The sequence below is a fragment of the Corvus brachyrhynchos genome, unplaced genomic scaffold (genome assembly GCF_000691975.1).
Source record: "Corvus brachyrhynchos isolate BGI_N302 unplaced genomic scaffold, ASM69197v1 scaffold59, whole genome shotgun sequence".
NCBI lineage: Eukaryota > Metazoa > Chordata > Aves > Passeriformes > Corvidae > Corvus > Corvus brachyrhynchos.
Window position 1 is genome coordinate 1,028,474 of NW_008246054.1, and position 16,507 is coordinate 1,044,980.

General features: G+C 49.6%; 2 protein-coding genes across 4 annotated transcripts in view; both read left to right on the plus strand.

Annotated features, from left to right (window-relative positions):
• Positions 1 to 13,705, plus strand: part of NR6A1 (nuclear receptor subfamily 6 group A member 1) — a 72,146-nt gene extending 58,441 nt beyond the window's left edge. For 2 of the 3 annotated variants that reach the window (XM_017745590.1, XM_017745588.1), the window contains 5 exons: positions 782 to 1,009; positions 1,356 to 1,610; positions 4,948 to 5,069; positions 6,507 to 6,659; positions 7,618 to 13,705. In XM_017745590.1, coding sequence (XP_017601079.1) covers positions 782 to 1,009; positions 1,356 to 1,610; positions 4,948 to 5,069; positions 6,507 to 6,659; positions 7,618 to 7,706 — 847 coding nt within the window. In that variant the 3' untranslated portion in view covers positions 7,707 to 13,705. The remainder of the gene's footprint in view (positions 1 to 781; positions 1,010 to 1,355; positions 1,611 to 4,947; positions 5,070 to 6,506; positions 6,660 to 7,617) is intronic. The other variant, XM_017745589.1, reaches the window with a different exon arrangement.
• A 2,564-nt stretch (positions 13,706 to 16,269) lies between these two features.
• The window catches only part of NR5A1 (nuclear receptor subfamily 5 group A member 1), a 23,358-nt gene continuing 23,120 nt past the window's right edge, over positions 16,270 to 16,507 (plus strand). The window contains exon 1 of the mRNA XM_017745389.1: positions 16,270 to 16,400. Coding sequence (XP_017600878.1) covers positions 16,270 to 16,400 — 131 coding nt within the window. The remainder of the gene's footprint in view (positions 16,401 to 16,507) is intronic.

Consider the following 16,507-nt stretch of genomic DNA (forward strand, 5'->3'; position numbering starts at 1 on the left):
GTAGAGAAAACATGTGAGGGCATTTCTGTGTAAACTGGTCAATGCAGCAGGTTCTTACCTCTCTGATTGTGTTCTAAGACAAACTGGCACTGGATTGAAAAAAATTGAACTGGGGCGCGAGATGTTCATGAGCAAAGGAGGACAATCTTGAGTTAAAATTACATTTAAAATATACCTCAATTTATATTGATTGTGTTTTCTGCAGATCTTGAGAACTTTATCACCCTTCGCTGCTCATTCTGCATAAGCTCTTTCTCTGCACTGTGCTCAGATTTTGAAAATAAAACCATTTGTGTTAGTAATTGATGGTGTTATATTAAAGTTGGCTACTGCGAGTGCAAACCTCCTGACGCAGTTCCTGATGCAGCCTTTGGTTGCAAACACAGCAAAAATCTCAGATCCCATCTACTTTCAGTTGCAGCTTAAGCTTGGCCTTGTTTGTGTTCACTGGCTGTGTAAGTACTTAATGTGAAATCCTAAATTCTGGCCCTGTAAGGAAGCTGGGGTGGAAAGGCTGGGCACAGGTGGGTTTCTGCTTTGCTCCCTGAATGGCAGCTCAGCAGCAGCTCCCAGATTTCCACCACATGGAACCAGTGCCCGGCCAGGCTGGACATGTGGCCAGTGCACACTGGGCTCTTTCCACAGTAGGGTCTAAACACAAAGGCATTTCCACTCTGTTTGCTTTCCCTATTTTTGTTAACGTTTCTGATGGAGCTGGGTGCGATGTTGTAATGAATCAGGTGGAGTTTTGGGGTGTATTAAAGAGCTTTTCCTTTTCCAGTAGGTCCGTGGAGCTGAACGGGTTCGCTGCACTCAGGGATCAGTACCTGGGCACGCCGGTGTCCACGCACTACCAGTACCTGCCGCACCTTTTTAGCTACTCCGCCCACTCGGCGCTGGTGCCGCCGCAGACGCGCAGCCTGGACCCGCAGTCGCACAGCCTGATCACCCAGCTGGTGTGTGCCGAGGACCTGGAGCCGCTTGGCACCCCCATGCTCATCGAGGACGGGTGCGTGTGACACGCGGGCACGGCGGGCGCATCCCCTGGGGCGAGATGCAGCCACAGTGCAAGCACCAAACCAGCCCCCATCCCATCTTGCCTGGGGCTGGAGCTGGGGTGCACGGGCCTGGCGTGGGGTTCCAGGCTACGTGGTCTGGCCAGGCTGGGTGCTGGGCAGGTGGGTGACCCCAGGGGCTGCAGGGACTCCCCTCAGCCCCTGCCCGGGCAGGGTGGGTGCTGACCATGGGTACTGCCAAATTCCTTTGGCATTTGCCTTGTTTTCAAGTGCCTCATCAGGTGATGTCATTAAAAGTTTTTAATGTTTTTTCTGCCTTTGTATTAACTGTGCCTGCAGGTATAAAGTGACTCAGGCAGAGCTGTTTGCATTGCTGTGTCGTCTGGCGGATGAATTGCTTTTCAGGCAGATTGCTTGGATCAAGAAGCTGCCGTTCTTCTGCGAACTCTCCATCAAGGACTATACCTGCCTGCTCAGCTCTACGTGGCAGGAGCTGATCCTGCTCTCCTCGCTGACTGTTTACAGCAAGCAGATCTTTGGTGACCTTGCGGATGTCACCTCCAAGTACTCTCCCTCTGACGACGAGCTGCACAGGTGAGATGGGCTGAGCCCAGGGTGAGGCAGCGAGATCTGGAGAGGAGGAGCCATGGGGAGCCCAACAGTCAGGTGTCCTCTGACCACCTCTGGGGACAGGTCACTTCACCTGTGGCTGTTTTCCTTCTCTATTTCTTAGGGAACAGTTGTTCCAGGCTTAGAAAGCACATCCTGGTTAGTCAGTGCTGGATCACAACTTCCTTCTGCAGGGGAAGGGCACACTGCTGTGTGGGGCTGTTTGAATTTCATGTAGCAATGCTGTTGTCCTCCAACACAGCCTTACAAGCCACCTTTTTATGAGGAGGGTAAAACTAACCAACGCTTTGGGTAACCCTGACACAAAGGAAAGAAAGTCTTACTTAAAAACCCTTTGGGCCAGTGGAAAGGTTGTTCACAAAGCTGGTTGTCTGTATTATCAAAGTGTTCATTATTAATTGCTATTTCATTGTTTTGGTTACATAAATTTAAAGATGTTGCAACTTAGTTCTTGTTTTTTCCATGGTACAGACTATCTGATGCTCTGAGGAACCTGCCTTTCATTTATCATTTTGGTCAGGGGTGTTGTTTTTTGGTTTGGATATTTTATTTTGTAGTCTTGGTGCCAGACAGATTCTTCTTTTGGTAGTAGAGTCACAATCTCACAGTACTATGGCAGAATAGGTAGGATTTAGGGAAACTGCTGCCCATCCTCCCTTTAAACACCTGCCCCTCGCTCTCTGCCCTTGCTGTGCTTGCGATGCTGCCGGAGTCACCGGGGGATCCGATGTCTGATGAGCAGAGATTTGAAACGCTGCTGTGATCCTCGGCCATTGCAGCGTCTCGTGGTTCTTGGGGGCTCCTTTGTGCATCTGTTGTAACAAGCAGAGGCACTGGCTGGCTGAGCCCATGGCAGGGAGCGGAGAGCTGGACCCAGGTGTCTCATTTCCTGGGACAGGTTCCTCTGCGGCGCTGCTCTGCGCAGCCATTCATCGTGCATCTGGTGCCGCTCCTGCGAGGAGCACTGAGGGTCATAGAAAACCACAATGACACTTGTTCCTGCATTCAGCTGTCCTTTTGTTCCTGCTGTCCTGGTCAGACCCTCACAAGAGAAGGGTTTGTTTCATTTTGAGTTTGTGGTAAATGCAAGCGAGAGGTAAGACAGCAAGACAAAGGAGGAATCCTCGCCCTGCAGAAACCGGCAATTCAGAGCTGGTCGTCTTGAAGGTCCTTCAGAGAAGATCTGTGCACATGGATGAAAATAGGTGTTCTTGGGAGAGGAATGCGTCTGCAGTCTCTTCTTGTGATTTAGCTTTTCAAGTGTCATTAATTGTCATTAGTAACCTGGGAGAATGCACACCCAAAAAGCCATTTAGTGGGAAGCTGCAGAGATGAGAGTTTGGAGCTGTGTGGCTCCCTCCCACTTGTCTTCATGGTCCTTCAGCCATGGCTTGACTGCCTCCAGCAGCAGTGGGATAGCTCATGGGTATCAGTCTCCCTGTCCAAAGCACTCATGGAAAAGCTGGTCCCTTTGGATTTGAGAGGGGCCCTTTTGGAGAGGTGTCCCATTTGTGGGCATTCTCAGAGAGGCCCCGGCTCCACTGGCATTGATCAGGAGTGACTGCAAAGGGAATTTCGTTAGAGCTCACACCTGGTTGGAGAAATCTCACTGAGCAGGGATGGTCTGGCACTTCAGGGTTAATCTCTGCTCTTATTTAGCAAAATGACAAGAGCAGTGCTAAAGCATAGGTGACAAACAAAGGCATAGGATGAGCTCCCCAGCCCCTGTGTTTTAATTGCCTCTAACAGCTGGCTAAATGTTCTGTTTGCCTGCTAGATCAAATGTTTTCTTTTATTGTACTGTTTTTCTGAAGATGAATATGAAATGAATAGACTCCTGACCTCCCCCATCACTCCTGATAGCACTTCCCTTCCCCCTCCTCCCCAGCTGATCCTGATAACTCCCAGCCAGAAACTTGCCTGGTGTAAACTGTGAGGAAAAGTGTGTGGAGGAGTCAGTCCTCGAGAAGAAATAGGGCTGTGAAAAACAGAACAGCTTTGTTTGAAAGGGGGAGGAAAGTATGCGCAGAAAAGTAAGACAGTTCAACTGCAGGGATGAGAGAAGAGCTCTCCTGGATTTATGTAGTGATGAGTGGCTGGTAAAAATGTGCATGCTCTAAAAACAATTAAACCCAGCAGATGACTGAGTGGTCTTTGTGCTCATTAACTTCTTGAGCTTTGCAATCTTGCACCTGCAAGATTTTTAATGTCAACTGGAGAGCAAGAAAACTTGTACAACTTTAGATTAGCCGACAAGGCTTTCATCACTTACAATATTACTTTCTTGAAGAACTGACCTGGAGTTCAGACAGCTTGTTTTCACTTCACAGAGGTCAAACTCCATCATGCATTTTACAAATAACTTTGAAGTAAACAAACACACATGCCAAAATAAGGTATTATTCAGTGAAAAAGGTTCTATTTCTGTTCTATTCAGAGATGGCTTGCTGGCTGTGCTCTTATTCTTTGTGCTGCACAATGCCAGAGCACACTGAAGCTTCCCGAAACACTTCTGTCCCACTTCTGAGTGCTTCTGCAATATGTGGTTTCTTTGAAGCTGGGGGTATTGCTGTGAGATGTGTTCCCAAGAGGCTGTTCTGGCCCTGGGCAAGCGTGGGATGATGAAGGTGCCTGCAGACACCCACAGCCCTCCACACCCTCCCGCTCCACTCCAGCCTGGTCCTTCCCCATGGCTTTTCTGTGATGCACATGGGGTATTACTCCTGATGAAGTGTGGCACCCTCTTTAGCAGGAGGATCTCATTTTGCGCCCACAAAATCCCCATCAGGAAATTTCCCAGGGGGTTTGGGGGAGGTTTGTGTTCCCTGTGCATCAGTGTGCCCCGTCTCACCCATCTCTGTCACCAGCTTCACTGCAGATTCCTGACTCTGTGAAACCTTCTCTGCTGTCAGAACAGGCTGGTGGTGAACTGAATCACCAAGAGAGGTTTTTTTCCTACAAATATCTGTAGATCATGGACTCCCCATCCCTGGGCCAGGCTGGATGGGGCTCTGAGAAACATGGTCTAGTGGAAGGTATCCCTGCCCATGGCAGGGGGATGGAACTGGATGAGCTTTGAGGTCATTTCCACCCAAACCATTCCATGGTTCTATGATTCTGCATTTGTAACTGAGACATTTTCCTCCTTATTTTTGGTACCAGCAGACTTCAGGCAGTTTTGACGAAATTTTTAAAAATTATCTTGCAAGATGTTAAAATCTCTGAAGTTACTTTAATAAGCTTCATCTTCACTGTTCAGTCCGTGTGCTGTGTGTGCTGATGTGTGATCTCTGTCCTCCAGATTCAGTGAAGAGGGGATGGAGGTGATGGAGCGGCTGATCTACCTCTTTCGCAAGTTCAGCCAGCTGAAGGTCAGCAACGAGGAGTACGCGTGCATGAAAGCCATCAACTTCCTAAACCAAGGTGAGTCGGCAAAGAGGAGGTACCAGCCTCACTTGTTCATTTTTATGCTTCAAAGGGTGAATTTGTAAGACTGGTCCTCCCTTTTTTAGAGCTTTTCTGGCTTGTTAACATGTTTACCTTCAGGGTATATCCTTAGGTCACTTAGCTGGGTTCCTGCTTTTTAGGTTCTATACCTAAATCTGACTCTACAAAGTGAAAGGTAATCACGAATGAAGTATGTACATGCAGGCCATGAGTGCAGCCTAGGAAAGGGCTGTATCCTCCTGTTGATTAAGTGGCATATTAAAGCTGACAGTTCAGGCTGCTTCAGGACCCTGGGCATTTCAAAATCCATGCAGAGACAAATGCTCAGTGAATAGTGTTCAGCTGTAATTTTGGAAATAAATGTCTCCGAAGTCTTTTGTACTATGAAAGATAGTTGCAGTCTGTAAAATTGTGCTGCAGACTCCCTCCTCCCCCACTCATTTCCAGAGGGAGATAATGCTGACGCTTCAATCTGTGCCGGGCTGAGGTTCCGGTTTGCTTCCCTGGGCAGTTTCCTGACACTGGATAATGCACTTTTCGAGCTGTCTCCATTGTTTTCCAAAATGTATTTTCATTAACTTCCTGTCTTCTTTTATTTTTAGTTGAAGTTTGCAATTTTTTATGTGAAATACCTGAGACTTATTTTTAAAAGTCAGCTTTTGGGCAGTAGATCAATGCCTCTTCCGTCAGATGGTCTCCAAGCACCGAGCCTGCTCTGAGGCTCCTCAGCTTCCTCGCTCCCGTGCCGGATCCTCCCCAGGACCCGGCAGTGCCAATGCCACTGGTCACACTGCATGCTGCCAGTGGGACTTCCTGCCTGTCCATTTTTCCTATGTGTGTGTTGCCTGACATTGGCAAAGCTAAATTTAAAAATAAGAACTTGACAAGTTTATAAAGCTCCTGTGACATAATTCATAAGCAGACGGGGAGAAATGTGATGATATCTTGAATTATAGAACTGAGCATTGTCCTCAGCCAAGATGAGACAGCTAAAACCAATGTGTTCTGTCTGAGGAGGTGTTACACTGGTCTGCTGTGAGGACCAAACCCTGACACCTGGCTGTGTTGTGCCAGGCAGGGATTTCAGGTTGCTGGGGCTGTTCTCTCCAAGAGCATTCATTGAGCTGCAGATGAGCAGTGTAGGACATTAGCTGTTCTCTTCCCAGCCTTTTGTGGAGGGAAATCCTGGATCCAGACGCTCATGTAAAGACACATCTATGATGCAGGCACAGCAGGAAGGGAGATGGGAATTTTGTATTGGTCTAACCAGGTGCTGGAAGCCTGTCTCCAAAGCAGGGACCCAGATCAGAGTGACAGAAATCAGTCTGTCCTGAAGAAGTGGCAGTAAGCGCGAGGCTGCTGCTCTCCTGAGATGTTCTTGCTTTCATTACTCTTAATTGTATTCTTTTCCAGATATCAGGGGTCTGACCAACGCCTCCCAACTGGAGCAGCTGAATAAGCGGTACTGGTACGTTTGCCAGGACTTCACGGAGTACAAATACCCCCACCAGCCAAACCGCTTCCCGGATTTAATGATGTGTTTGCCAGAGATACGGTATATTGCAGGTAACTTCTGAGCACTTCTCCCGCTGGGAGCAAGGAGTGAAATTTGCTTTTAAATGATAATTAACTTACTGCAGTGAAATTCTTGTGGACTTTGGTTAAGGATGTTTGTGTGGGACCTCTTCCTGTCAGAGCTTCTGCTCATCTTTAAGCCCATCCCATTGCCCTGAGCTCACCCAGTCAGAGGGGCTTTTGGGAAGGTGTCCTGGTGATGTTGGTGGGCACGGGGTTAGTCCTGCTCCAGGAAGAGGTGCCTTGCTCCAACCTGACACCCTTTAAGTGCATCGTTTATTCTCCCCTTTTCTTCTTTCACTGCCAGATGGGGGGCATTTTGTCTCAAAAGGGTATAATCCTGGTTTGAGTAGGTATCTCATGAGAATTAAAGAGATCCCTGAACTAAGCAGAAAGTGATCAGCAGAGTTCAGGCAGACCTGAACCTCCATGTTTCCACTTGTCTGGACCTTGGAAATCTGCAGGTGAATTCCCAACTGCAGTTGTGTCACTAATTAGATCTCCAAGGTCTGGTGGTACTAAAACTGTTTGTTTCTGAATGTTATGGCAGAGGGAGATGCTTGCCTCCCTGTGTCAAGGCTCCATATGCTTCATCCTACTTCATCATAATGAACTAGATAATAATCTCAGAGTAGCTCTTGTAATTTAGTCATGCAGATCAACAAGGCACTTTGGGTTGAGATGGGATTTAGTCTTTTCCAGTTTCTGTAAATACTGCTCCATTGTGGAGAAATCATTTTGATCTAACTTTGCCCATTTATTTTGCTTTCTGTCGGTAAATAATAAATCATATTGTGTCAAAATGAATATCAAATGTCTGATGTAGCTGTAGGATGATTAACTGTTTCTGTGAGAAGTTCAAGGTAAAATCATCTCCAGTGCTGCTGGCTTAGGTGTCTCTGAAATCTGATTCAGGAGTGGCTGCTAATTCTGGTTTCTTTCTTACCAGGAAAAATGGTGAATGTCCCCCTGGAGCAGCTGCCTCTCCTTTTTAAGGCTGTTCTACATTCCTGCAAGACGAGCGTGAGCAAAGAGTGAGCGCAGCTGGCCCCGGCCGGTGCCTTATGCTGAGCCTCGGGCTGGGAGCTGGCTCACCCCGGGAGAGGGGCAAACGCCATCCAGGCAGGAGACAGGGCAGTGGCCTCCCTGCCCGTGTAGCAAGAATCTTTTTTTTGTTTGTTTTTGGTTTTTTACTCTTTTTCCTATATATTTATTTCACGACAGAGTTGAATGTATGATCTTCAACACGATGCACATGGTTCTGTAAGAATGCAGCAAATGCATTCTCCAGTGGTTTACAGAATGTGAAGATGTTTAATGTTACAGTGTTTGTTAGGATTAGTTCTTTTGTATTTGGGGCTGGGGACCGAGATGACTAAGACTACCTCAAAGAGAAGATGCTGTTCACGAACTGCTCTTTCCATGATTTGCATCCAAAAGCATTTGTCATAGAGAGCAAATGTCAACAGAGCTGTTAGTATCCCAAAGGGACGACTTTGGAGAAGTGGGTGCTAGAGAAGTGCCAAGCTTTTTCTTTAATTTTAAAAAGGCAGGGAGTGGAGAAGGAGAAGTCTGTGTAGGCAGTTGATTTCTTTTCCCCTGGTGGTTTCCAGTTGCAGGTTTCTCAGTGGGATGGCAGTGCTCCAAGGGGCTTGCTGGCCCTGTCCCATCTGGGGAGCTCCAGGTGGGGTCTGCCCCAGCCCCTCCTGGCCAGCTGCCCTCTTACTGTTGCCACAACACCTGCCAATTTCTCTGAAATTGTGTTCAAGGGTTCATAACAGGCTCCTGGCATTACACAAAGGTGCTACTGTTGCTAGAGAACTGCAAGGACTTTATCATCACTTCCTTAAAATCCATTTTAGGTTTACAAAAGCAGGAAAATCCTACTTAGAGAAGAGGCAGGATTGCCCCCATTAGTGTGTTCCTCCAGCATGGTACCTGACTCCTGAGGCTTCTGCATTGAAGCAATCCCCGTTTTGGGAGTAGTTAATGTATGCTGTGCTAAATGGGCCCTGTGTAGTGGGGGGAGGGACTCCAGTGTCCTCTGGCATGGCTTTCTCTGCTGGACTCAGGGAATGGATGTTCCATAGTTATATCCTGCCAGAACTGTGCTGTTCCTTGTGGAATCCCAGGAAAAAGAACATTACTGCTGTGCTTGGCGACCTGCTGTGTTCTAGGTGTTGCAAGGCTTGGATTTTCCATCTCGCAAGCTCCCCACGACTCCAGATGGAGAACTGGTTTAATGACAGCTGATTAACTGATTGAGTGATTGCTAAGTGCTGGTGTTTAGCTAAACTTGGGCATTCTCTTGAGTGACCTCTTGATTTCCTGCTCGTGGTGGGGAGGTTGGATGAGATGCTCTTGCTCTCCTCTCCTTCATTAGGAATTAATATTCAAAGACTCAGTCATTTTCCTAGACAGCCTTGGCTGGATTTCCTTCCCTGCCTCCTTAGATGTAAATCTGGCATTCACTTAGCAAGGTGGCTCCTCAATAAGTGTTTGAATGCTGATTTAAAAATATTGGTGGAAACAACTTTTGTTCCTTCAGGGTAGGAAGGATGAGTCACTACCTTCTTGTCTTTCCCTGGTGACAGCTGCGTGGCACAGAGCGAGCACAGCTCAGACGGGCTGCAGCTGCTGTGCATGAATGTGATGGTGAGCAGGAGAAAAATCCCATTCACCAAAGTCGTCTTTCCCTCCCTCCCCCTGGCCCAGCGGGTGCTCCCTGGGTTGCAGCCCAAGGCAGGCTGTGACCTGCTGGTTTGGCACGTCCCGGTCAGGCCGTGGTGGTGCCGATGGCTGCGGTCAGAGCACGGCAGGGCCCTGCTGCTGCCTCACCGTGAGCATCCTGCTTGGGCATCTCCCAGCTCAATGGTTTCCCTTTTCTAAAAGTCCATAGCTGTTCATTTTTCATTATTTAAACAGGATGTTACGGGTAACAGCTGCTGGGCCCAGCTCGATGGAGCTTCACATCCAAAGGTGGTTCCATAAATCTCATTTACTTTCTGACAGTACAATGAGACACGTGTGTATTCTCAGGAAAGCCTTCTGCATACAGCCGATACCTCACGTGTTCAGGGGAAGATTTTAGTTTACCTGTTTCTAAGTTAGAATGTATTTCTCAGCTTTTAAGTTTAATTTCCAAATAGCTTGATATGATCTTTTTATTACGGGTTATTTCTGGCTTGCTGTTTTATACACTCAAGGAATTGTTAAAATTGCATAGGAGTGATTTTATTCTACAGTTACTGAGTTATTATAATCTGTTGATGAATAAGTGTTTTAATTAGTGTACATAAAAGCAGTCATCTTGTTGCCAGCTATCCAACAAAAGTAATCTATTGAGTAATCTGTGGTTTTCCAAAATATCGTCCCAAAACTAATGCTGTACCAACAACAACCAAAAACCTAAATTCAGTTATGATGACAAACGGACATGAATGTTCCACTTTCTGTTGTCGAAAGCAAATTTTACAAAGGTTGATTGGCAGCAGTATCCGTTCCCAAATACCCATTTGCTATGGGAGTAGAAAATCCTTCCTGAACTGACAGGTAAGGAAGCAGCAAACAGACCAGACGGAATCACCGGACAGTCATTCCTGATATCTTCTGCACCAAGTCCTCTAATGACTTGTGTTTTTTAAACAGGGTAATGTGAATGTGTTGCATTGCAAACTCAGGTATTATGAGAAGGTAGGAATGTAGCTAGAGACGTAGAGACGTTAGGTAGATGTATTTGTGAATTTGGTTTGAAGGACACCCTGGAAAGGCTGGAATTTTTGTTCCATTCTTCACGTAACATTCAGTTTACAGGGACTCATATTTTATTTGTGCTTAATGCTAGTAGGGGGAAGTTCATTATCTTTGGTATCTATCTGCTCTTGCTTATCTGACCTTCTGTCATAGAGAAATCAATCAACAATAATAGTCTTTGGTAGAATTTTCTGCCATGACAAGTCAATTTTTATCCCCGATTTGAAAGATAAATTGGCTGGCTGACCCCTCTTCTCCTTCAAAGCATCTGTGCAGATAGAGAGCTGAAGAGTTACTTTTAATCCGAACAGAGATTTGGAACATAAATTTGAAGTGCTCAGGCTCACGTGCTCAGGGGAGGCTGCTCAGGAGGCCTCGCTCTGTGGTGCAGCTGGAAGGGGTCACTGCTCACGGGGCTCGGTCCCAGCGCGACTGCCAGATCCCAGGGCCTCAACAGAACCTTCTGGAAAGTCAGTGAGTTCTCTTCCACTTCAGCTCAGGCTCTTGCCAAGTGGGCTGAGCCTTGACCCCTCAGTGTGGGTCAGTAGCCAGTCCCTGTCCTCAGCATGCCCAGCCCTGCAAGAGGGCAGGGGGATGAGGGACAGCCAGGGTGCTCAGGGGTCCGCAGCGCTGCTGGGCTCTGGGCAGAGCTGCTGCAGCCGGACCTCGCGCTCCCTCACTTCCCACGGGCACTGGATGCTGCTCAGCTGTGAACTGTGCCAGTGCCCTTCATCTTCTCACTCCTGCAGAGGCACTGCATGCTTTGGGCCATCAGGGAGTGGCTCTGGATCCTTCTGTAATTCTTAAATCCAGAGATTTAATTCTTAAACCTTTTGTCATCTCCCATCACGCACAGGCCAAAGAGGGCGTTTTCAGAGTGACCAGTGGTCAGTGGCATTGCCAGCTGCAAGGCACCTGCACAGGGCAGCTGCCACCCCAGTACCACCCGTTTTCCCAGTGCTGGGGTGTTGCTTTGTGGGCGCCCATGAGAGTGAGGGGTCCCAGGGGTGCCAGCAGGGCTCCTGGGCTGCTCTCACTTGCTGGTGGGGTCCTTGGTGGCCCCATGCCCACCCATGCAGAGGCACGAGTGCCTCTGCTGCCGTCCCCCTCTGTGCCAGCAGGATCTGCCCTCGCTCCTCAGGCTTCTGCACAGACCCACAGCCACCTCAGGTAAAGGAGTTTAAGTCTTGTCCTTCAAACCAACTTTTAAAAAAAACCCTTGAATTTCTTTTATCTTCACTACATTTTTTAAAAGGAAAAAAGGAAAAAAAAAAAAGATTCTCCTGTGAATGTGCTATTTCCCATTCATTCTTTCTTCCTTCTTGGTTTTGATTTGAAACTATGAAGCTCGGTGTCTGTGAAAATGTTGTTATTTCTCAGGATAATAAGCGGCAATCATCCCTGCCACATGAAAGGCAGGAGAAAGGGGGAAACTTGGGGAACTAGTTAAAGTATGGAACTAATTTTTAAGTTGTAGATGATGTGTAAATGGAGGGGAGTGCATAGCTATCAGTATCAAGCTGTGGTGTTTCTCTGTGTTCATGGTGTGTTGTTTCAATGCACAGAAGCTCAGGGATAAGTATTTAAATGTGACCCAGAGAAACCCTAGTTTTGATGTTGCAACAGTTGCTTCTTTCATGACTTGTCTGGAGGACCCGCTGAGAGCTGACCAAAGTCCCATGTGGGGATTTTGGGGAAAAGCTTTGGGTTTGGCTGTGGGAAGTTTGCCTGCTGAAGGCTCAGATGTGGTCCTGTGGGCAGAGCATCCCGAAGGTGCACGGGGCTGTATGAGGCTGTGCCCTTGCACCACCTGGCAGCTGGGGACCAGCTCTGTCTGTGGGGCTCTATTTCTGCATTGCCTCATCCCTCTGCCTTTGGTGTGAAATATGTTTCAGTATTCATGGAAAAGGGGAAACAGGAATTTCTCATTGTGTCGCTGGCAGCCAGTTCCAGTGCTCTGTACTTTGTTTGTTGCTTATGAATTCTTAATTTTCATCAGTACAACTTTCTCACTATGGTTGTAGGCACAGCCAGACAATTTGAGAAAGGCACTGGTGTGTGACTCTGGCGGGGTTACAGCTGCTGTGAGTGTCCAAATGGTCCCAGCCACAGACAGGGCCAGCACTGAGTGAGAGTCAGCAAAAGTTTGCAGGGCTGAAACCCCCTCCCAGCACCCTCAGCCAGGATCTGCAGATCTGAGTTTAAACCAGCCCTGCAAAAAGCTGGGGAGGCCAATCCAGGCAGTGTCTTTCCCTTGAAAAAAGAAATTAAAAATAGCTCCTGTGAGCTGCCCTCTGACAAGTCTGTGAAAGAAGCAACACGGTTCAGTGGAAGAAATGCCCCCAAGGGCAAAAAGAAACAGAAATTGAGACCAGATGACGATCAACCTTAACAAAGCCTTTTGTGATTCATTGTTTTCTTTCAATTTATAAAATGTCTTGTAATAGTTGATAACATTATTGACTCAATTTCCATAACTAAACTACCTCGTGTGACATCCTGTTTATCATCTCAAAGGGATTGTGTGAAAAACTAAATACTGCCAGTGTCTGTTGCCAGCGAGGAAGAGAGGCTGTGATTGCTGGAGTTGCGTTTCCCTTCCCGTGGGCTGGGGCTTGGCTCCTGTCACTGCTGTGTGTCCCGTGCCTGAGGCTGAGCTCCAGTGTCCCTCCCTGGGGAGGCTGTGGCCCATGGCAGTTTGGGTTTTGTTGGTGCCCATCAAGCCACAGGCCTGGTTCCAGCTCAGTCCTGGTGCAGAGGCTGCGTTTGTAACCTGGGACCTCACAGGACCTCGCAGCTCCTCGTGTGTCAGTCATGGGCAGCCTGGAGAGGCAGCGGGTCAGGTTTGCTGCTGGTGTTAGCCCCTGGCTGGTTTGAGGGATGTTTCCAAGAGGGTCAGTCCTGGTTGTTGGATCCTTCTTGGTGATGTTCCAAGTGGTTTCTCCCGTTCATTTTTCCCACAATCCCTTGTGTAAATCAGGGAAGCAGGATGTTGCCTCGGCATGACACACGGTGAACATTGGCACACTCAGAGCCAGGGCTGGGGCAGGAGGGTGTGTCTGGCCCTGTTGCACCTGGGGGGGAATGGGCACCGGGAGCTGCCCCCTCACCGCGCTACGACCAAATGAATGTTTCTGCCGGCGGGTCCGTGTCAGCCCGACCTGCCCCTGCTCCGCTGCTCTGCTCTGGGACTTGACTACCTGTGGAAATGTGACCAATAAGTGTTGAATGCATGTTTAGTGAGTGTTTAGCTGTATGAACTAATAAATGTGAAATGTTCTGCACTGCTGGTGTCTCCTGGCTGCTTGTCCCTTCCCCTTTCGGTGGCGGCTCTCTCTCAGGGTGGAGGGCACCATGAGGGTGGAGGGCACCATGAGGGTGGAGGGCACCATGAGGGTGGGGAGCCCAGCGCTGCTCTGGGTGGCAGCTGCTGTGCTTCTGGAATGGTTGGTGGGTGTGGGAAAGGCCTGTGTGCTGCTGCTGTGGCTGGGAACTGGGATAAGGGCACAAGCCCTGCCCAGAGCAGCCACAGCCTGGACTGGCAGTGGCCTCAACGGAGAGCAGGGGTGGGTGGGGAAACTTGCACCTTGAGGGGTGACAGGAATAGAGACAATGGAAGAGTGAAGGTTTGCATGGACTCTGGGCCCTGCCGAGCAATGGGTGCGTGGCGGTCCCCATCTCCTTCCTGGGTCCCAGGGGAGCAGGCAGGAGGATGGGTTTTATCCTTTTGGTTGTTGCACCCCTGCGTGCACAGCACAGCCACAGCACTGCTGTCACCGAGGGGTTCTGATCTCTGGGGTGACCAGAACATGCAGCAGTTCGGGTGGGTCACTGTCACCATGGGGTGCTGCAGGAGCAGGGCATGCAGGAGGAGGTGCAATCCAAACAAGCAAATGCACTGGAGATGCTTGAGGAGTGCGCTCTGGAGTGAGGAACTGCAGGAGTGGTTTAGCAATCCCTTGTCTTGCCAAGGTGGGTGTGTGTTAAAAGCCTCAGCAGCACTTTCCATGTTTATGCTCCTGCATATGGGAGTGCACAGAAGGCCCACTTGGGAGCTGCTGCCACGAGGGGCAGCTCCAGGTGAGCAGCGGCCCCGCTCTGCTGCTCCCTCCCACGGGGCCTCGCCTCCATCCCGCGCTGCCCTGCTCCTCCGCCGAGTGCTCTCGTGCCTCCTGCCTTCTCCTTGCGTTATTTTCCTTATTTACATCGGTGTCCGCAGAGCAGCTCCAGCCACTCTGACACCGGGCCACCCAGGATTTATTCCCTGTGAGGGATCCCTGAAGGTTGGCAGTGGTGGGGCTCCCCGGGAGGTGGCAGAGGATGCTCTGTGCACGTGGGGTGATGGGTTTGTCCTCACCTTCAAACGAAGCTGGAGCTGCACAGAGGTGACAAGGCAGCCTCTCCCCTCACCCCGTGCTGGCATGAGGTGCTGCCTGGAAAGCGAGGCTGGAGTGGGAAAAGTACCAGCACCTTTTAATTTTCAGCTCAACCCCTACTGACCACTGTATTTTGATTAGAGCTCTGCTTCCTTTTCATCTCGGTGCTCTGGCGGGTGACAACTGCCACAGCCTCGTGTGCACGGCGCAATAGTTTATCACCGAAGGCCAGCGGCTCTATGAATTCAGAGCCAGCGCGGAACAAATCACGCTGTCACTAACGTCAAACTTGTTAACCTGATCTTTGGTGGATCACTAGTGTCAACATTGCATGGGACATACATTATCGGGCCCAAGGACTTAGGGAGATGCGTTTGTCAGGCTGCTCTGTCACAGTCCCACTCTTGACCTTCGCAAAGTAACTTTCAAGGGTAAGCTGCTTTCCTCTTGACAGGAGTGGCTGTTCCCAGGAGTGTGTCACCCCATGGGCACTGGCTGGGACAGGGCTGTGGGGTCAGCTGGGTCACCTCCCTGCAGCAGCATAGTCAGTCCAGCAGTGGGTGAAAGATCTGCTGGGATGGTCCCATGGGGCTTTTTCCAGAGTTGGGGAAGGTTCTCCATTGATGTCCACCCTGCTCGTGTCTATTCCATGAGCTTCTCCCCATCCTGTCACCAACTGCTTCCACATCTCTCCTTATCCCTTACCCAGTCACTGTCCTTTTGGAGTTCATACCTGAAAACCAGAGTTCTGAGTGGAGCAGACTGGTGGATCTCCATTGTCTGGTCCATCACAAGTCTCTCACATCTCAGTTTGCCGAGTGCAGATGCGTTTGATGGGATTGGTCACCACTGCAGGGGTCAGATGAAGAATGGTTCACCATGGCTGGGCTTGTAAGAGCATGGAGAGGAGGTGTGTGCTGTGGGTAAGCTCCTGTCCAAGCCTCTGGGGTCAGTTGGATTTTGCAGTACCTTTATTGGGGTGGTGGATCCCCTCCCTGCAGCCTGCCATGAGTAGGAGGGGAGTGGTGCCACGAGTGGGTGCTGGGAGGCCAGCAGGTTGGGGCTGTGCTGGAGAGGATGGCTCATGGCTCGGGGGACCCTGAGGCGAGTGCTGGGTCTGTGCTCCACATCACTGTCCTCGTGGGCCGACCCTGCTAATCAGCTGTGAAAGAGAGAGAGAAAGCTGGAGAGAAATCTTTCTCTCTGCTAACCTCATCACAATAAAGATTCCTATAAAGAGCTCTTATCCTTGAAGAAAATGAGGCACATAAGCAGGAATAGTAAACAAAAGGCTGTCATTTTGACCCAGGAGTGCTTCATGTTGTTGGCAACTGCCAAGAGGAAACATAAAGAGAGGCTGCATCCAAGTCCCAATTATGCAGAACTATGTGACTGATATTTCAATGAGTCCCCCCGGGAGGAGACCACCAGCGCTTCCCCGTGCTGCCTGCACAGCATCTGCACCCGCCGCCATGGCCAGGCCGCTCGCGCCCCGAGCGAAGGCGTGTGTGGCATCGGAAGAATGCGGGGGACAAGGTAATGTCAATGGGAACGCTATCGCCAAAGTCCTCGCCGCGCGCGCATTATCGGCGTGGGCCCTGGAGTCAGGGACTGCGGGCAGGCAGCGGCGTTTGGCAGACAGTAGTGCTGGCCACACCTGCTGCAGGCACGCTCCGGGAACGTGGCGCCAGGAGGGGGGCGGGGCCCAGC